At 35.4% G+C, this 22,286-nt stretch overlaps 1 protein-coding gene across 6 annotated transcripts in view; it reads left to right on the forward strand.

Moving 5' to 3' along the window:
• Positions 1-20,632, forward strand: part of IKZF2 (IKAROS family zinc finger 2) — a 132,231-nt gene extending 111,599 nt beyond the window's left edge. For 4 of the 6 annotated variants that reach the window (XM_058186138.1, XM_058186114.1, XM_058186129.1 and 1 more), the window contains 2 exons: positions 3,263-3,406; positions 10,961-20,632. In XM_058186138.1, the coding sequence (XP_058042121.1) occupies positions 3,263-3,406; positions 10,961-11,685 (869 nt within the window). In that variant the 3' untranslated portion in view covers positions 11,686-20,632. The remainder of the gene's footprint in view (positions 1-3,262; positions 3,407-10,960) is intronic. The other 2 variants (XM_058186146.1, XM_058186155.1) reach the window with 1 other exon arrangement.
• The last annotated feature ends 1,654 nt before the right edge of the window (positions 20,633-22,286 follow it).

The following is a 22,286-nucleotide window of genomic DNA, read 5'->3' on the forward strand; positions in this document are numbered from 1 at the left end:
ACTTAGTTAGTTATCTAATTGTTGTAGTAATAATGCATTTTGATTTCAGCAAAACATTTCATAAATAACTTCCATGACTTTATGATAATATGGGCTGGATTGACCTTCCCCTGGCCTAAACATGTACTCAAAGAGTAGTTATCAAACTCAAGGAAATACTGCAGCCTGATAGTCTTCAACATTTTTAATAATGACTTGGATGATAGAATGAAAGAAATCTATATCAAGTCTGCACATGATCCAAATTTTTGCTAGGACAGCTAATACTCTGGAAGACAAAAAAATTTAATAAAAATAAATCAGAAAGATGTTGATGTTAGAAAAAAAAATAGTTTCTGCCCATGGTTGTATGATTATGCACTATGGGCACTTTTTAATTGGCTTCTTGTTATGATTCCTATCTTATGGAATATAAATTCATATAACTTCCACCTTGATTATCTTTAAATAACATTGCTTTTAATGTTTTGGGCTTATGATTGTTTATTTATTTATTGCCCAAAACCAATCATAAAGGTAACAACAAATATAGTGAATAAAGAAAAGGAATTATTGAAAATTACATGAAATAACCCTTGGCTATTAATAAATTTTACAACCTTCTTAGAGGTTTGTGAGAATTAATCTCATAGAAGATCAGTAATCTAATAATCACAAGAACAATTAAACCTACTAAGAGTTGGAGCTTGGAGATTTGATCACCATCAGATATGTAATGGGCATGTTCATGATGCAAGTTCAGCCTTTGTATCTGAATGTGGGCAAGTGTGGCTTTCCTATGGAGGATTCAGTGAGTTTTTTCAGGTAATTTTAATAATTTTTAATTTTTAATACAGTAATGCTTAAATATTAAGTGGAATTAGATTTTGATAGTTAAAAGAGGGATGAGGAGCATTTAGATTAAATGAACAGGGAGTTTATACACATGTTGTTAGGTATTTTTGTTTATTTGCCAATTAATAAGGAGAGCTAAAGATTTAGAGATAAGTTTGTAGAAATGGTGCGAAGTATGGAATGGACTTGTACTTGGTTGTATTTTAAGAGACTGATAAAATTTTGAGTAGATTTGCTGGGGATGAAGGGGTAAGTTACTTTTTGCCTTCATTCATGATGTTTCTTTTTTTTACCATTTCCCTTTTTGAAGAATAAAAATATGCCAATGGACAAGGGATGGAGGATAGTGTTTTGACTTGGCCAAAACCTCAGTAATTTCATTAATATAAAAGTGAAAACTGGGGCAAATATACATCCTAATTTAACACCTTATAAGAAGTGATAGGTTCAATTAAGTTGCCTAGGTAGTTACTCTTGACTGGATGGTAGTGACATGTAGTGATATAGTTTAAGGAGACATCACTCAATCAGAGGGGCAGCTAATTTCCTCCAGAGTCTTTTCCAAGCTATTGAATCAAAAGCTACATTTCAATTTATAAAAACAACATAAAAGATACATTTAAGCAAGTTATAATGTTTCTCAGTGAGATGATATAACATAACACATTGGTTCATGGTCCAGTGTTCAGATCTAGATTAACCTACACTATTTGAGAAACAGTTGTGGAATCAAATGCAGGACCCAAAGCAAATCATCAAGGCTTACTGCAGTGTTACAGATTAACAGAGTTGGAAGGGACCTTGTAGTCCAAGTCCCTGCCCAAGCAGACCCTACACCATTTTTGACAGATGGCAGTCCAGTCTCTTATTGAAAGTGTCACGTGCTGATGGGACTTCCTCCAAAGAATATTGAGAGTGACTCCACCCAATAAAGGGATACACTTATATTTATACACTCATAAATGTGTGAGAGAAATGCATAAACAATAGATGATGTAAGCATAGATATTCATAGATAACAGATATCAAGTTAATATAGGTAACAGAGCCCAGGTTATTATCGTGCCTATTTTCCTTTGGAAGACAAAACAGGGGGGGCTAAGACAATGATGCAGTAAAACAGGGAAGAAAACTTCTCTCATAAATGAAGATGACAGGGCAGTATAGGAATGCCAAACACCAAAAAGAAAAAGCATTTCCCATTGCAAATCTATGGAATTGTTTTAATGAGATAATAAACATTTTAATGACATAATAAAGCTTATATATCACCTTGATTTAATTGATTCCTGTCATCTGAGAATTAACTATCCCCATACAGTTCAAGATAGGCTGTGGGGCAGATCCCACAAGCATTCCTCTTCAGCATCTCATTATGCTCCTGGAGGACAGCCACAACTCACAGGCTTTCCTCAGGTGGAGTGGACAGCCTGTCCTGCTGCAGTTGCCCTGGTAAAATTTAAGCATCAATCCAGTTAATTTCCAAACTTCTTACATGTTACCTGAAGGAGCAAATTGTTTGTAAAAATAGTTTGTAGAGAATAAATATTGTACGCAGGCATTCAACAGAAAGTATAGGGATGGTATGATGAGCAGAAGCTGCCGGTATCGACTTCCCACATCCACCCCTTTCACTCCTTTTGGATCTGTCCTGAGAGTAGGGATATAAACATTTTCATTTTACCTTGCAGTCTTTCTTTTTTCTCCTTCAGTAACCTCCCTTCCCTTCATGCCTTGATGTAGATTGCATCATGTAAGCCTTTATTTATTAATCTTCAAGAATAGGATTTCTTAGGACTCTCAGCTTTCCTTGGTTGGAGAGAACAATATTGTGTATGCTTTGGTATCACACTGGATTATGAGAAAAAGCAGAGCCAATTTAGAAATAAAATATGGAAATCAGCATATTCCTAAACATGGAAGGCTGTCTTTTAGCTTTGTCTTTGGTAATAAAGGTAGTGGTATTTTGAAATGTTGCCATTATAATGTGTTTCATATCAGGCTACTTAGCTTTTTATAGATTCATGAGAGTTAATATGTTGGAGAATAATATATGTTTTTATCTAAAGGTCTTGCAAATTCTTGGCTTATGCAATTACTTAGAGAAATATATCCTTGTATCTGTGATCACCATCTGTTAGTAATATTCCTAAATCTTCCTCTTCCTTGCCTTTTTGCTAGGAGAATCAGTGCAATTGTTTTCCCCACCCTGACATTTTTTTCCTTCAGACCCTGGAAGGAAAGTCATGGGTCCCCAACCAAAGGAGGAGATCATTGCTGAATGACTCTCAAATCTCGTGCTTTCAATGGCACATTTTGATAAATTATAGTTTGCAAAGTTTACCATGTTGATCATTCTATTTATCGATTAAACATTTCTTGGAAGTGTAGTTAGATCTTTCTGATTTGGCTTTTTGGTTTTATGTAGTCTCTACTATGGAAGATTGTAAGGAACAAGAAGCTGGGATGGACAACAATGTTACTCTGGTGCCTTTTGAAAGACCTGCTGTTATAGAGAAGCTGACAAGCAACATGGGAAAGCGTAAAAGCTCCACCCCACAGAAGTTTGTGGGTAAGCTTCAGATGAGCACTTTTGTTGTTTGTAGCAAAAAGGATAGCCTATGATTAAATCCTAAGCTTTTGAATGCTCCCATTGGCAATTTCAGTATGGGCATAAATCAGCTGGGGGAGGGGGAGATAAGATAAACCAAAAAGGTCTAGAAACTTAAAATGGCCATAGCAACAATACTGTGGAATATAATTTGTAGCCCCCAGGAACTGGTGAACATTCATTCACTTTTTAATTAAAAAAAGCATGATTTTAGATCCTAGGAATATGTGCCAGCTTGAAAGTCGGGTGGTAAAAAAGTATGACAGATTGTTCGGAGTAGAACATTTGTTCACATTATATTAGAAGGGATTTCTTTAAATTAGCATTAATATTTAACACTCTTACTCTATCCTATGCTATATTATATAATGCTATTTAAAACAGACATTCTGTTGAAAGAATATTTTTCTTTAGTCTACCTAAACCACAATAGAAGTATTCTAATCTAAGTATTATTGGGCTTGCCTTGTAAATGTTGGTTTCTCTTATTACAAAATCAGGGTGTGAGAAGTGAATACATGGATACGACATGAGGTACAGCTCATAATTTTGTATATCCTATGAGGGGTTGCAAGCAGTCAGGGAACAAGAATGAATTGCATGTTGGAAAATAAATGAAAAACTCTCAAGATAGCTGAATTTTTAAATTCTCAGGGGACAAAAATAAAGAAGTAAAACAAGCTAAAGTTCTCTAGAGTTCAGATGAAGAGTCCTGGGTGAGGCTGCTGCAACCATGAAGGAGGCAGCAGGCTTAGGGCTTAGAGTTTCTCCACATGGGCCCTGGGTTTGCTATAGGAATCCCTCATCTCACCTGAGACCCTGGGTATAGGTAAGATTATTAAGGAGTTTTAGAAGCTTGTAAGCAATCCTAGCATTTGCTTGAAGGCTTTGTATTGGCCCTAGTGATCAAAAGAGCTCCTAGGTGATCAGTAAAATAAATAAAACAGGGTAGCTCCATTTGACTGTTTTTCCCAAAAAGTGTTACCTTGCGGAAAGAGTTATATTTCATAAGAAATCTGAACATATTCAGCCTGATCCTCTTTTAAAATGTTATTGGACTCTGATTCTAACATTGAATGGCATGTAATAAATCAATATATTGACATTAATCCACATAATATTAATAAATATTTATTCTTCCTTGTTTATGAAATCTTTACTTTGATTGAAGAATAAATTGACCTATTATGATGGTTTAGAGTTATATTTTCTGGATTTGGGGTTGTCTTGTTAGAAGATTCAGCTATCCCTACCTGTGTCAGCAGAATAAGATCAGAAACACAAAAAAATGAGGATAAAATCCATCATTATTTCTTTAAAAAATACAGAAATGTATATTGGAAAAATAACAACAGAACAAAGTTGCTTCATTTGCAATAGTTAAAATATTTGCACAATGCAATAATTATGAAAATATGTTTCCTTTTCAGAAATTATGCAAGAATATATCTTTTCAATGTATCGAATCACATATTTAATTGTATAACATCTGTAAAGAAAACTAATTCTATTCTGTGTGGATAGGGTGATAATTTGAGTAAAGATCTCAACAAAAGACAATAGTTCTATCTTTTCAGAAAAGGTAGAAAAAGATTATACTCTAGTATAGAGAAAGCTGAAAAACCATGTCTTCTTAATCTAGAGATTGACCTTTTCTCTCAGAATACAATATTGTATTCTTACAGTTGATTTTTTTTTTTTTTTTACATTTATATCCCGCCCTTCTTCAAAGACTCAGGGCAGCTTACAGTGTATAAGGCAATAGTCTCATTCTATTTGTATATTTACAAAGTCAACTTATTGCCTCCCCAACAATCTGGGTCCTCATTTTACCTACCTTATAAAGGATGGAAGGCTGAGTCAACCTTGGGCCGGGCTTGAACCTGCAGTAATTGCAGGCTACTGTTTTCTAATAACAGGCTCCTTACAGCCTGAGCTATTCCGGCCCAATTTTCAGGAAAGGGGGTAACAATGTCATGCTTCAGAGAAAAGCGAAAAAATTAAAAACAAAACCTTAGATCAGGGGTGTCAAACTCATGTCGTTACAGTGGCATCACGTGATGTATTGGGACTTTTTCCCCCTTCACTAAACTGGATGTGGGCATGGCCAGCCTTTGATGCATCTGGCCTGCAGGCCAGGAGTTTGACAGCCCTGCCTTAGATTTAAAATATAATCCTCTAGAATCTGAGAAAATAAAATAACTCTTCATTCAGTGTCATAATAACTACTGTGACCACATCCAATGAATAAATATTGTTTATATTTCTTCAGATCATATATTAAAATTAACTATAGCTTTATTCATGTTTATATTTTGTAGTTAAACATTTAAAGGCGGATGAAGAATTAACTGTGCAAGCATATTTCTTAGCAAGATACCAGTGAAATATAGGGAATCTATCAGGTTTTAATTATAAATTAGTTTTAAATTATCTGTTTCCAGTCTGGGATAGGCAAGAGATACTGTATGATGGAGGTTTTGCCTTGTGCTTTAGGTGTTGATAGAGAGAAACAGACTAAATCCTACCAAGGCTGTGGATTTGTGTCCAGTGATGGTCTATATTTGACCCACAGCTTGGGAGTCCTAATCTCCTGGATCCTGTTTGAACAGCAAGTAGAGATTTTGGCTATCAGAACCTTTGACAGTTACACATCATATGTAGTAGTTGTGGACTTTCCTGAATCAGGGGTCTTTACTTAAAATCATGCAAGGCCTTGGCATTTCACAAATGAATTATTGCCGTACAGTCTACATGGGGCTGCATTTAAGACCATTTAAAAGTTTCACTATGCAGTAATGCACTATGCAGTAGTTCAGGGAGTTATGGATAGGTGTCCTGAGCTTCACCTCTTTAATTGCATTAATATAGGAATGACAGTGGCTGCCAATTAGCCTCAGGATACAATTCAAGCCCTACATGGCTTAGGCTTTGGGTATCGCCATGATCATTTTCTAAATGTTGAATCAGCCTCTCCAATAAGATCTGGGAGAGTGGGTTTGCTAAGGTTTCATGGATCTCAGATTCAACCTTTCTTAGTGATAAATCCTCTTTGGAACATCTTGCCCCAAATATCCAAATGTCACCATCCTTATTGTAGTTCCATAGAGCTGTAGAAACATGGGGCTTTAAAAAGGTATTTTGAGATATGTAAGATCAAGCTACCCCAACTAAAAGCTGTCAACTTTTGAAAGTCTTTGCAAAAATGGAGGGCCATATAATTTAGAATCATAAATAAATAAGACCACAGAAAAATCAATAGGGTAATACTGTATAATCTTCTAAATTATTTATTTTTTCTTTTTGTACATACAACAAAACAAAATATATGGCAGGTAAGATATGTAAGGCATATCAGACATATATAATCACCCAACATATATTGATTCTTTTGAAAATGTAATTAAATCTTGACCATTCAAAATAGTATTAATCAGTCTTTCCAATACATCAATGGAGTGTCAGTTCATAATCATGAAATGAGCAGTCATCTATAATCTAAAACTATAAACCATTCATTTATTGAATAATTTGCAATTGCCAATCCATGAAACCATCATAATTCTTTGTAGAATTGTATACCATTGGAAAAAGTAAGCAGGCAAATCCATTTCAAGTGCTCTTTAATTGAGTTTATATGAAAATATGCAAAATAATGTCCTTGTAATTTGTTATGTGATTGACTACAAATGTTATTATATCTATATATATAAAAGTCAAAACCACTCACATTAATCACAAAATCTCCAGAACCGTAAAGCCTACAACTTGAAATTTGCCACGTATGTTCCTATTGGCCTCTAGGTGCTTAGTAAGAAATCTTTCCTTACTTTCGAAGGATTTTTCAAAGCATTACCATCAGAGCATTACTTTTTCCTATATTTTTATAACACACTCTGATGCTAATTAGTTAGATGTTCTATTCCCCCTCCCAACTTGAAAATAACTCTGGAGAGAATGGGATAAATTTGTGGGGCAAGCCTGAGGGAGAGAAGGGGATAGGATAGGAGACATTTGTGTGCAGCAAGGCTGAGGGAGAGAAGGGGAGAGGAGATAGCTGATAGTTACTACTCATTGATTTTCAAACTCTAAGTGCGAATTTATCAAGCCTGATCACATAGTTTCGTAGTGGAGCACAGGTATACAGCTAGTAAATATATAAAAAGTTTAATGTCCTTTCCTCCCCAACATTTAAGAATTGCAGAGTATGATTATGAATTCATATGAAAACAGAACTATGTAATATTACAGAATAAAACCATAAAACAAAATAACAAACATCTGTTCACAAGCTGCATTGATTTCAGGAAAGCCTCTAGGTGCAATTCAAGATGTTCATTGTCACCTATAAAGCTATTTAGGTTTAGGGCAGCGGTTCTCAACCTGTGGGTCGCGACCCCGTTGGGGATCGAATGACGATTTGCCAGGGGTCGCCTAAGACCATTGGAAATATGGAAAGTATACTTGCGAGTCGAAGAATCGCGAATTCGGCTTCAAGCGCAATGAATTAAAAAAGAGAGAAATCTTTGCTCTGATGTCTCCCTCTCAAGCCAGCTGCAGTCACTCCCAATCACTAGCCTAATCTGGCTTCAGGCACGATAAACTTCATAGGGGAGGAGTCTCCGCTTTAATGCCTCCGTCCTCAAGGCAATCGCAAGCAGTTCAGATCGCTAGCCAATACAGCTTCAGGCGCGATAAATTAAAAAAAACAGTTTGCCGCTTTCCCCCCCCTTCTGCGGCTGCTGAGGCATGCTGAGATCGCTGCCTAAAAAAAAATAATTTTACGGTTGGGGTCGCCATATCATGTGGAATTGTATTAAAAAGGTCACAGCACTATAAAGGTTGAGAACCACTGGTTTAGGGGCTTGATTTTATAGGACTGCATGTTTCAAACTATTTTTTTGCTATTCTATAATATTTGCATTGTTTATATGCTCTGAGTCCCTTAAAAAAACAAAACAAAATAGTATCATCACATGCGACCCTGGAGCTGTGCCTGTGTTTCCACAGTGCAGGTTTCTTTCTTTTCATTGCTCTTACTTAATTTTTTATTACTTATAGAATTAGGCAATCTCACATACTGAATCAATCAATGACAGTGAGTTTGAGAACTCCAACTGATAACTATAGTAACTTCTTTTATCTTATTAGTTTTTTAATCATTTTGTTTGTCATGAAAAGCATTTCTTTTTTATTTGTTAAAAGCAATCCCTAACTTCTCATGAAGAAGTTAAACAGGAAGAAGAGAATCTGGAACAAAAGTTTCCTAATACCACTTCTGGTAGCAATCCTTGAAATAGAAACCGAATTACTGAAATACCGCACTTCCAGTTCCTTAATCACAGGGCTGGTCCAGCAAGACACTGGATTTTCAGTAATATTCCTCCCATCTTTCACTTAGCAAAGAATATTAGAGCGACCAAGGCTATTACCAGTGATGCACTGATCAATGAAATTTGCCTAAATAATAAACTTCCTCCATTGTAGCTAGCCATTTAATTACATTGTCCAAAACAACAACAACAGAATTTGCAAGTGGATTGTCATAGTTCAAGAGTTAGTGTCCACACAGGATTTCTTAAAGAGAGGTTACACCACTACATCTTTCATAATGAAAGCATATCCCCCTCTTATAAGGCAATAATTCCTTTCCAGACCCACCAATTTGAGTCTTCCTGTTAGGTACTGCCAGTAACAATAAGCAAAGATTTATAGAACAAGTAATCACCCTAACCATTACAAGCAACTTAACTAATTCACAGATTTCACCAAGAGTCTTGACAACTGGCTGGTATACAAAGACATGTAAATAAATAAGTGATTACAGTAGGTGGCAGTTACAAATTCTGACAGATATAATCTCTATAAATTCTGTAATAACTCTGGAAGCAGACGATTGTAATAGGTGCCAATAATTGCCAGCTCATGTCTTACTAGATAGTATCCATCAGTGACAAATAAGTGGTCTTTTCTCCATCGGTCCACAATAACCCCCAAATCAGTTATCAGAATAATTATAATATCCTGAATTGGACATGAAAGAGTTTGTTAGCATAGGTTATTTAAATCTCCTATGTTTAATCCCTTACCATCTTCTATCGTAGATTAATTCTGCAATCACAATGAGGATATGAGTAGAGAGTAAGCAAGAAATCTCTATATTCCATATAAAATTTGTAATTATTACCATAAAAATATGTGTATATTTATGCATGTTGTATATGTTTTGGATTGTTTTAAATGTGTTTTTTTATGATTTAAGTCCTCCTGCTTCTCAGATCTATGTTGCTGTTACATTGAACATTTCTTCAGGATAGTACAGAATCAGATTTTGCTCCTCCTTCAGTCATACATATCTGTTCCAGTTTCCTTCATTCAGGATCATATCAGGGTTGAGTGTTATTCTATTATTATGAGAATGAAGGTCAGCATCCCTGCAAAAGTCACCTAGAGGATAAAGGGAAAAATTATAACCATCTGGTTCCTCTGTTGATGCAATCCTTTTACTATCTCGTTCTTTCCTCTCTTCTAACCTCCTTCTTTAAGACTTCTTAAGGCCTAAACTTCAAATTCCGCCCTTGCCTTTCTTCCTTGATTTCTTGATTTGCTCAGATAGCCAGGACATTTGGACATAAAAAGACAAATTCAAATGATCCAAAATGACTGAGTTTAGTTCTGAAATTGGCAACCTTGTTACCTTGAATGAACAATCTGTACTGAACATGGGAAGAAGTATGATTTATAAAACACACATTTTTCATTTCTGATATATAATATTTTTGTCATTCTAATAAATTTTGTCATCTGTGAATACATAATGTCCATGTTGTTTTTTATGATTGTTTATTCTTAAAGATCAACATTTGAACCAAAATATAAGAAACCATAGTAGAATGTCTCATTTTTCTTCATTTTAGTTGCTTCAATGCTTGAGGACTTTATATCTTAGATTTCACCTAGTATATTTTAAAAGAAAGATACATTAGTTTTATCTTTTTCGATATATAAACTTTGTGTGCCCTGTATTATTTGAAAATAGCAATCCAATTATGTCATTGTTTAGAAATATTGTAAATCAGCAATATTTTGACATTTGGAAAGTAGCATGTATTTTATTCTAATATGCAAATCTGAAGTGAGAATACATCAAAGTGAATTGAATTTAATTGGCACAAATTATTGGAATTTTTCAGTTTGTGGAGCTCCTATGGATTGTAAAATAGAAAAGTTAAATAAATCATGGCATTTTAAAATGAAAATCTAAAGGTTTTATTATATTTGTATTCCATTGTTGCTAATTTAGCAAATACTTAAGATTCTGCCAAAAGTCCCTTGCACAATTACTGGTTGGTAAATCCCATGGAATATAGTTTCTTTTTGAGTAAACATTCCTGGGATTTTTTTTAAAGGCAAAATTTTATGTATCGGTTTCTGCCAATGAATTTGCATTGTTGATCTATCATTTCTTATCTTAGTAGTGATACTTTTCTTCTTCTTACTGTTGTTCTCATGTAGGTGAAAAGCTCATGAGATATGGTTATCCAGATATTCATTTTGATCCAAGCTTACCATATGAGAGAGATGCTGAGCTGATGCAAACTCACATGATGGACCAAGCAATCAACAATGCAATCTCTTACCTTGGGGCAGAGGGACTTCACCCATTGATGCAGCACACTCCAAGCACAATTGCTGATGTGGCACCTGTCATAAGTTCACCTTATGCTCAGGTCTATAATCCTAGCAGGATAGAAAGACCAGTAAGCAGAGGAACCACTGACAGCAATGAAAATAACATGGATGGCCCTCTCTCCCTCATCAGACCAAAGAGTCATCCCCAAGAAAGAGAGGCTTCGCCTAGCAATAGCTGCCTCGATTCCTCTGACTCAGAGAGCAGCCACGAAGACCAACAGTCCTTTCAAGGAAACCTTGCCTTAAATCCCAAACGAAAGCAAAGCCCAGCTTACATGAAGGATGACTCCAAGGCTTTGGAGGTCAGTAAAGCATCAAAGGGCTCTTTAAAGGATATCTATAAGGTCTTCAATGGAGAAGGAGAGCAGATAAGGGCATTTAAGTGTGAACACTGTCGGATTCTTTTCCTAGACCATGTCATGTACACCATTCATATGGGGTGTCATGGCTACCGGGACCCCCTAGAATGCAACATTTGTGGATACCGGAGTCAGGACCGATATGAGTTCTCTTCCCACATTGTCCGAGGAGAACATACATTCCACTAAGCCTTCTTTTCCAAAGGAGACACTGAAGTAGAAAAACAAACACTGCACATGAAGAAATACTGCACTTGCAAGCCCACTTTTCCTCAGATGTTGACACAGCTCTTCTCATTGGTTCTCTTCCTTGCAGCTATTTTTAATTATTGTTATTTTTGTTGTTGCTGTTTTGGGGATCCAGTCTCACCTTACCACCAATGGTGAGGTGAGAAGGAAGAAAAGGAGGGACCAGAGAGTAGTTTGGCTTATTGTTTTTGCTATGAAAATGGATGTTGCCCTTTCATAGTGGAAAGTGAAAGGGAGTTCATTTCTGTCACATTTTTCATATAGTTTTTCACATGCTGAATTCAGCAAGGTGCTCTGACATCTTAGCAAATTGCCATTTGGGGAGAGAACGATAATTTCAAAAGAATAAAGCCCCTTTAAATCTATAGCTAAAGTTTTGTTCAAGATGAGAAATGAAATTCTTATTTTACAAAACATTCTAGCAAAAGGGGTGTGCTTAGGGGCAGGGAGAGGTTTAACTTAAGACTAAATATATTCTATAGATTTAGGAGCACCAATAAATATCAAGGTTTTCTTGGAAGTTATTTCCTGAGGTGAGGTTCTTTCTTATAAGGTATTGGTTGTCTGGAATGTAAATGAATTGTTTATATCTAAATACTAAATCACATAACTGAGATTTGATTTTTCATGGGATGTGACATCCTCCAGGAAATCTGAAAACATAAAATGTTATTTTACTTATCCCGATATGCACTTTTAAAAAGAAAGAAAATTGCTAGGATGCTTTTATGTCATTCATTTCCCAGCTTCCTATAGGTCTGTGTATTTTTTTAAAGTTGTTTGGGTGATTAACAATTGGAGTCTGGGTATGTTTACTCAAAAGTAAGCTTCACTTAGTTCAGGAGAAGTTTATTTCCTAGTAAATATTCTTAGTTTAGAAATACAGATATGAGTATTTATCTAGCAGGTTTTGCTGCTTTAGAATCTCAAATATGCTCATTACAAATGCATTTGAACTATGATATACTTATATTTTTCATTTTTTGGGGGTAGTATGAAGCATTAAGAAACTGAATAAACGAAGGTCTTCAGTCAGGAGATCTGTATTCTGAAATAGCTGGCTAGAGCTGCCCTAAACACTGAGGCAGCCTACAAATTGATAACTAATTTAACTATATAAGGATATACAGACACTGTTAGAGATACATTACCATTGCCACCTTTTCTACACACACATAGGGAAAGAAATATATATTTTGTGCAAAAATATCTCTCTCCCCAGCATATATTTAAAACTACAGCATGCAGAACCATACACACACACACACACACACACACACGTCATAGTCATAAATAATGATTTCTTATTAAATAGAAGAATTTTTTTTTCAAATTAAGCTGAATCAAACCAGGAGCCTTAGATTATGCACAGGCTGATTACTTGCCTAAAAAATAATTTCAGGTTTTAGTTACTCCCTTGATCATATTAGCAAATGAAGACTACAGTGAATTACTAGGTTAGAAATATTAAGGCTGTTTAAACATCTCTTGATTATATAGCTCTGAATATATGATCTGGGTTTATAATATTTTATTTTATCAATCTTTTCCCCCTCAACTATATTGGTTAGTTGGGTTAGTTGATTTTTTTAAAATAAAATCAGTGACTACCTCACATTTTTCTACATATTTAGATATTTGCACATCTGGCTGTAAAATTACAAATAGGATAGATTAAAAACCATACCTTTTCTGACTGGAAGATTATGGGGAAAGGATTCTGCGATCCTGCAGATGTTGCTGAACTACAGTACAGCAAAGGGAAGGGGTTGCTAGGAGTTGCAGTTAAAAATATCTTCAGCACCATAGGTTACTGCCTCAGGTTGCCTCTCGAAACAAACCATTTGCTGTCTTTAGTTTTACATATTTCATTCAACACATTCAAGAATAAAGAAAGTTAGCGAATTGATTTCTAAAATGGAGTTGAAAAACTAAATGGTATGCTTTTCTTTTTTGGTACAAAATGGGAATGGCAGGCAACCATCCTATGCAGTCCAGTACATGATAGAAATTAAAGTAATTTTGCTTTAACATTTCCTTCAGAAAGCATGTTTAGCTTGTACATTCTGTGTCCAAAACATGGTTCCTGAAGCCAGACTGTTGCTTCTCGCAACAGCAATAAAGATTTAAATAACAAATTTGTCTAAAATAAATACAAGCCAAAAATTATAAACTACACAGCTAGTATTAATATCAGAGAAGAATTTCATGGCAGCAAGTGCCAGAGCAAACAGTTCTGTTCACAGTTGCTTGCCAGAAATTATGGGTTATGTTTTGTCCTCCAACAGAAGTGTTTCCCCTTCCCTCTGCCATTCCCCATGAATCCCAAAAACTTTATCTGGAGGTTTGGGGACCTTCTGGATGTTGGATGGTGCCCATTGACATTTTATGATGTTCATGGTCACTTGTACAATGTGAAACAAAGCTAAATCAGGAAACCTGTGTTATCCAGAGGGTCAGATGATCAATCTGATTAATGATCTGAACTTATTTTTGGTGGAGATTAAAGTGGTTACCATTTGAAGATTATGAATGAATACATTTCAAATGAATATTCTCTTGTTTTTCTGAGCACTTGAACTAGTCCAGATTGAACTTGAGCATCTTGAATTAGAAGCAGATTGTAGGTGTCCCTTTGCTTCTGTTATCTCATTTCTGAACATCTCTTGCACACAATTGCTGACCTAATTTTCTATTTTAAGGCTGTTTAGAACGGTCACTTGTCTTTAAAATAATTTAAAAAGAAATTTTAGGAACAAAAAAGTTCATGAACCCACACATAAGTATATTTCACTCTGATTCTGTACAATATTTTTCAAGATTATTTTCATTGTGCCTCTATGTTCCTGCAACAATCATAATGGAAGAGGAATTTTAAGAAAAAGCTAAAATGGTAAAACCTGAAATATTTTATGCCTGGCAGGAGTCAACAAAAAACCATTCAAAAGTTATTACCATGACAAGTAAATTCACAAACAGGTTAAACAAGCCACATGTTAAAATTATATATACCTAGACAGTTAGTAAAAGAATGTGGTCTCTTGCAGCCTCATCACATTTGAGAGACCCATCTTCAGTAAAATAATAATCCTTTCCTTTATTATTTCCTATGGAAATATATAAAATTTAGCCTGTGTACAGAAAGTTAATGGAGTTATATACGTTACCTTTTCTGTTTCAGGTTCAGAAATTTCTTATTCATTTCACATTCATCACAAAAAAGATAAGACATAATCTCTCCCCAAAAGTATTTTATGCTATACTGTCTACAGCAAGGGCTGTAATGATATTTAATATTTCTTATAAAACAGTTTAGTATGTTTATTAGAAGAGTGTTAAGTATTACTATAAGAACTGTGATCAAAATAAACAGGGTGAGATATATTTGAATTAATCAGTCTTATAAAAAGTTTGAAATATATTTTGGCATGATTAACATTTAAAATTTTGCTGCATATGAAATCTAATATTGGATTTTAAAAGGAGGACATGAATTTGCTGAAAAAATTAATTGGAATTCACAAATGAAAGATAATCAATGTTGAGGTACCAGGAAAGGAACTGTTAATTTGATTTATCATGAACAATTGTTATGGAGTTTCTTTTCAGTTTAAAAACCTCTGATGGTTTTTAGAAATTGGAATTTCCTAACTTACAATGATTAATTGTGCAAAGGAAAGTATTTCAAAGTAGTTTGTCAAGATTGTCATTATAAAATAATCCTGTTAGGTTTTTTTTATCGGACACACTTTTGTTCCAACAGTAAAAACAAAAAGAACAATTTAAAATAATGAAAGTAAGTTTGGTTTGGTTTGATTAAAATTTAATGTGGCTGTTTTCAATTAAAGAAGAGCCAGGGTTCCACTTGCAAATCTTACCAGGCCTCATCCTGACTTTCACAGGAGAACATTTGGGAATTAAAAGAATCTGAAAACAGCCTAGAAGAAGGGAACAGGAAGCTGCTCCCAGATTCTGCCTCAGAATACTGCAAACTATGCCTAGGAAATTGCCAAAGGTTGACTTTGCCTTGTCCTTTCCTCATGAACAAGGAAGTCAAATGCCACATGAATGAAAGCTTCTAATTAGCGCGAATCTGAGTGTGGATTTCTTAAAGGATTTACACAGATGCCAGGAGAGTCAACTATGTTTTGCTATAATAACTTTAGGTTAGTTATGTTATCCTGAGGCTTAGGAGTAAGAATTAATAGTAGTTCCCAAAGTAGGGACTTCTGTGCTTCAGATAATCCTTTCTGTGTGGATGCTCTGCAAAGAGAAATCTGCATGGAGCACAGTCTGGGCTCACACAGTTTATGGTGTGCCCAGACCAAGCCTAAGGATCCTCCAGGAGCTCTTTTGGAATTGAGATCCATACAATATACCATAGCTCAGAGTAGGAGCCATCGTATTTTTTGAGGGGGTTTGTCTGTGATTACTGATCTTTAATTGATTAAAGATGGCTTTTACCAAATTCTGCAGTTTCTTCTGTGGAACGATTTCAAAGCCAGTTCAAAGTTGGTGTTTGACCCAAAATAATCTGAGAAGAGATTGTTGCTTAGATTGAGATACAACCCTTGAGGACTATTACAAAAAATATACAGACATGAATCCATATGAATAGTCTGCAAGGGTGCTGATTGTTTGCTTCATGTGGTGTTTTATTTATTTATTTTTATATAGCCACCAATTCATAATTGATAGTATCAAACAAAAAAGTGAAATTTTGGTGCCAAAAGCTTTACTGTATTTTTCAAGAGAAATCAATATGTGCACCCTTAACTTCTCAAGACATTCTGGAAGGATTTGGACCTGAAGCCCCTGCAGAGGGCTTTGGAGGGTTTCCTTTCCTATCCATCCCCCAGGCTTCCAGAAAAGGTTCCAGTTCCACATCAAGAGCTGGAAGTCCAGAAGGGAATTGGTTTAGGCTGCAAGACATTAATTTGTGTAGGCTTCTGTGGGAAATGCTTGGCTGCAGAGCCCTAAAAACTTTTCTTTCAAACTGAAGTTTTTAGTCTGGATTCTTGTCCACCAAATTCAGATATTTAAAGTTAAAAAAAAATAGAGACATGTCCCACTCAAATTTACAGTTGTTAAAATTCCTGTTAAATTTCACTGGAAGATACTAAAATACATCTTTTAATTCTTCCATGAAATGCAAACACTGGATCCTGTTTCTTGATTTTCAGATTTGTTTCAACTTTATACTGTATCAGTAGATATGCATGTTTAACAGAGAATGGGTTTTATTATTTTGTAGTAATTAAAATTTTGAAACTGTGATCAGAGATTTGTCCTGTTATCAAGCACTCTCAAATCTTGATCATATTTACTTTTTGTTTTACTTGTAGGAATTTTATTCTGCTTTGTTTTGGTCTTTTCTGCCCAATTTTCTTATTCTCAGTTTTATTCTATCATAGCTCTTGTTGCCTGCAACTTGATCTTGTTTTTAAATTTAATTTGTTATCTGTTCATTGGTTGTACAGTGTGTTTACATATTTTTGTACTTGAGTGTAGTTTTATATTAAAAAAAGAATGATCTGGTAAATATAGCTAAATAATCTTTTTAACACTTTTAAATTTAGGATCATTAGAGATGACAGAGCTGTGGAGCTGTGATACTAAGTTGCCTTTCTTTATGTTGATGTTATTTTCTGGTTGTACTTTCTTTTTCTTAAGATGTATGACTTTTTGACAGATTGAAAACTTTTAATGCATAATTGTTTAGAAAAATTTAAACTTTAAAAATGTTTTCATTTTTTTCCAATGGAAGACTTTGCTTTAAAAGTTTGGGATTATTCTATTCCTAGGCAAAAATTTCTGTACCCGAAATGTTGTATTTTTGCATCTTAATATTAGAACATGCTTTTAACAAGTTTGGAGCCACTATCCAAATTGTTTAGTTTAAGAGAGAAAAGATTGATTGTTCCATTTATGTGCAATAATCTCTCTGAAAGTTTTATAGTGCATTGAACATTGTTTGAATAATGACATTACATTTTGAAGCAAACTGCTGCCCAGACAAAGGTCAGTGTTTTATTACATTGTTTTTTAACAGTTGACTCTTCAGGGAACCCCATCCACTTTGTTACTTCTATTGGTGGCCCATTGCAGAGAATCCTGGGCATGCCTAGATGGTACGCATGTAAATTCTTGTGGGGTACAGCTCTGTTCATCAATACTCACTGGAGCTAGGAGCATGACCAAGAACACCCCCAAAGGAAACAGCCCAATGCATGGGAAGGAAACTGCCTTTCAGAAACACTGGGGTTCCATTCTCTCAAATACCTTGTTTTAACTGTTGCTTTTGCTCTGTCTGGAATAACAGTTCAGAGAGATGGAACAAATGGTTCGAAGTTGCCCTTGCCCTGGATTACCTGTTTGTTTGTGCTGATAGACAAGTAGCAAAGGCTGCCCCAAAACTTAAATGTAGCAGTTTAGTAGTGGGAATGTAACTGATAGGTATAGATGACCCCTTTCTTCTTAATGCTATTATCCATAACGTGCCTTTGATCGGTGCGGTCTTAGTGGGTTGCTTGCTAAAGCTAAGCATTTTTGTTTCCTCTTTTGTTTCGGTTTCATTCTTTTTTTTCCCCATTGGGTAAAGCACTTAACACAAATGGGCTGATCCTCACTGGAAATATCCTTTGCATTGAAAAATCTTGGGTTAGACTCCCAAATTCTCAGTCTAGGCATTTATGTCTGGGGGATTTTTGTCTGCAGGGAAGTATACAAGGAGGCAATTCTTTCACCAGGAAAGCTTATTTTTAATTCTTCTTGCCTTATCTATTATGGTAGGGCTTATTTTATATGTCATGCTTTATTTATATATCTAGAATATTTTAATACCTATTACTCAAATAGGTGAAGACTGCTATGCTGTAAATATGTATTTAGATACAGAATAAAAATCCTTGTGAATATTTGGTGGGGAAAGCTGTTACTGAACACAGAGGCCACTTTTGGGTGGTTGCTGATTGGGGGTTGGGAAATGTGTAGAGGAAAATAATGTTAGATTTTAAGCACTTGCCAAAAGAAAACAAGAGTTTAATAAATGTTTTTATTTAAAGAAGTTAAGCACTTCATCAAGATTTGCATTGAGTTACACGGTTTCTGGAAAAAGGTCCACAAGTATTGCCTAGCTCATCAGCTAAGCTAACATTTGTGGTATCAGCAGTTCTTCCAGTTCATTCCCTTCAGTTTTCTGGCACACCAGTGGGATTTAAGACAGAATCATAAACAATTTACCAAGTAAATAGGGAACAAACCCCATGAAATACTTTCTTAGGACTAGGCATGCTTGGTGTTTTTTTCTCTGTAAAGAGAGACCAAGAAACAGAATCCTTGGAATCAGTTGGAAGAGACCCCTGCAAAAGCTTCCTTCTCCAGAATCTAGTGCAAATGAAACATCTGGGAAAGGAATCCATCGACCCATGGTGTTTTGCTTCCCAGAAGCACTTGTTTTTGGTAAAGTGGGGAAAGGATTTGTGGGTACCTTGTTAGGGGATGGGTGCTGCTGTGCTGTATGAGAACAATCTCTCTGATATTTAGGTCATGGTGTAGAGTTGGATTCCTTAGAATTTTAAGGGATACATGTCAGTTTCCGATCAGTTCTTATGCTTTTCAAATTTCTGTCTTGTGTAGAGCAGAAAGCATGATTAAGTGACATAATGTGTCCGTTATACTCCTTCTAGGATGACAGTTTTTTTATGTCCCAGTATCTTCCTCACTTTTGCCACTTGCTGTTCAGTTTCAAACTCTGTAATTGCTTGTTTCCTCCAACTTAAATTTTGAGATTGGGTATAAATCACGCTTTACAAAATAGTCATATTATTTCTATTTATTTTCATCCCAAATATTCTTTGCTTTATTTAAAGGTGTTTGAAGTGACTCGGCAGGCAGGGTGGGGAAAATATGAACAAGCCAATTTAGGATGTTTACAAATAATAAAAAATGGTACTCCATAGATTTCCAGTCTGGCTGTATTATGATTGCATTTTATGTAATGGAAAGAATTTAGTAATGACATAATAAAGTACACCCCTTCCTATCTATAGTCACTCATTCTAACTTTCAGTTAATGAGAATATGATTTAGAACCCAAATGTTAGAGACCAGGTCAAAAATATATTAGAGTGACTCCCACCACATTTGAAAGAGCTTTGGATCAGATCTATATCAGAATCCCTTGGATTCTGTGATAAACTCTGGAACATTCAATGCTGTCTGCCTTATTGGATGGGGCAAGTATTCCCCTGTTGTCACATTGTTGGGATAAATCTTTTCTGTTCACTCTTGTTGGGAAAGGAGTGTCCGTTATTGATTTAGCCAAAAGGATTCTTATTCAAAGTAGAAAATGGGCAGACTAGATGATCTTACTCTCAAGAAAGGAAATGATGTGTTTATAGATCTGGCTTATGCTCTTATACACAACTGCAGAAGTTTATAATATGAAACTAATTCTAGGGGCATTTGAAATGATGTGTTATACTTAAAGCTGAATAGGAAAATTCAAAAGCAAAGAATTCCTGGTTTGCTATCAAAGTCTTCAATCGCTGGACTTTCCCCCCTTTCTTACATACATACAAACGAGTATCATATGTATGTGTGCAAGATATATGGATATGAGTGATGAAAATGCATGAGAGAGTGTTTGAGTGTGTGTGTATATGTTTACACACACACACACACACACAAATATATCTTATATATGACAGAGATACAGAAACTTTGTAATACTTTGTGAAAATAATTATATTATGGATGTTTGTACTGTGCACAGCTACTGGAATTAAATGTAGGGAATCTCAGGAACAAGCATAAAATTTGTCCAAGACCTATTTCTCAAATATGTATGTGCAGTTTTTAATTCTGTATACTATTTAATATTTTACCAATAAAAATAAACTTCTCAAATGAAAGAGTTCATTTTATGAAATTTCTCATGTCAATAATGGATCTCATACTTCTTTGGTGAATGGTTTGGAAGGTGAACTGCTCTTTAATAAATATATAGTTAAATATATATAAAATATCCTATAGTTAAATATATATAAGATATCCCAAAGGTACATTTTCCGCATTCGGGACAACCGTGACTAGATGATTGAGAATCTCTATATACATACAGGTGAAACTCAAAAAAATTAGAATATCATACAAAAGTTCATTTATTTCAGTAATACAACTTAAAAGGTGAAACTAATATATGAGGTAGACGCTATACATCCAAAGCGAGATAGTTCACGCCTTGATTTATCATAATTTGGATGATTATGGTTTACAGCTCATGAAAACCCCAAATTCACAATCTCAGAAAATTAGAATATTGTGAAAAGGTTCAATATCAAAGTGTCCCACTCTAATCAGCTAATTAAGCCATAACACCTGCAAAGGGTTCCTGAGCCTTTAAATGGTCTCCCAGTCTGGTTCAGGAGGAATCACAATCATGGGAAAGACTGCTGACCTGACAGTTGTGCAGCAAACCATCATTGACACCCTCCATAAGGAGGGAAAGCCTCAAAAGGTAATTGCAAAAGACGTTGGATGCTCCCAAAGTGCTGTATCAAAGCACATTAATAGAAAGTCATGTGGAAGGGAAAAGTGTGGAAGAAAAAGGTGCACAAGCAGCAGGGATGACCGCAGCCAGGAGAGGATTGTCAGGAAAAGGCCATTCAAAAGTGTTGGGGACTTTCACAAGGAGCGGACTGAGACGGGAGTCAGTGCATCAAGAGCCACCACACACAGACAGATCCTGGACATGGGCTTCAAATGTTGTATTCCTCTTGTCAAGCCGCTCCTGAACAACAAACAACGTCAGAAGTGTCTTACCTGGGCTAAAGAAAGAAAGAACTGGTCTGTTGCTCAGTGGTCCAAAGTCCTGTTTTCTGATGAGAGCAACTTTTGTATCTCATGTGGAAACCAAGGACCCAGAGTCTGGAGGAAGAATGGAGAGGCACACACTGCAAGATGCTTGAAGTCTAGTGTGAAGTTTCCATAGTCTGTGTTGATTTGGGGAGCCATAATCATCAAAATTATGCCAAATCAAGGTGTGAACTATCTATCTCGCTTTGCATGTAATGAGTCTGTCATATATTAGTTTCACCTTTTAAGTTGCATTACTGAAATAAATGAACTTTTGCATGATATTCTAATTTTTTGAGCTTCAACTGTATATGTGTGTGTGTGTGTGTGTGTGTGTGTGTGTGTGTGTGTGTGTGTATGTATATGCAATTGCTTCTGCAATTGCTCCCAGAAGCACGAAGCTGAAGCCTGAAGATGACGAATGAGACTTCGTTGAAACGTCGCCAAGACATTTCCAATTTTACGTGGGAGAAAACCCGAATAACCAAAGACCTACATACAAACACCCGCGAAAACCTTAGAAAATATATATATATATATATATATATATATATATATATATATATATATATATATATATATATATGTAAAATTGGAAGTGTCTTGGCGATGTTTCGACGAAGTCTCATTCGTCATCTTCAGGCTTCAGCTCGCGCTTCTTTGCTCCCAGAAGCACTAAGCTG

This window comes from Ahaetulla prasina, chromosome 1 (genome assembly GCF_028640845.1).
Source record: "Ahaetulla prasina isolate Xishuangbanna chromosome 1, ASM2864084v1, whole genome shotgun sequence".
NCBI classification, from domain to species: Eukaryota; Metazoa; Chordata; class Lepidosauria; order Squamata; family Colubridae; genus Ahaetulla; species Ahaetulla prasina.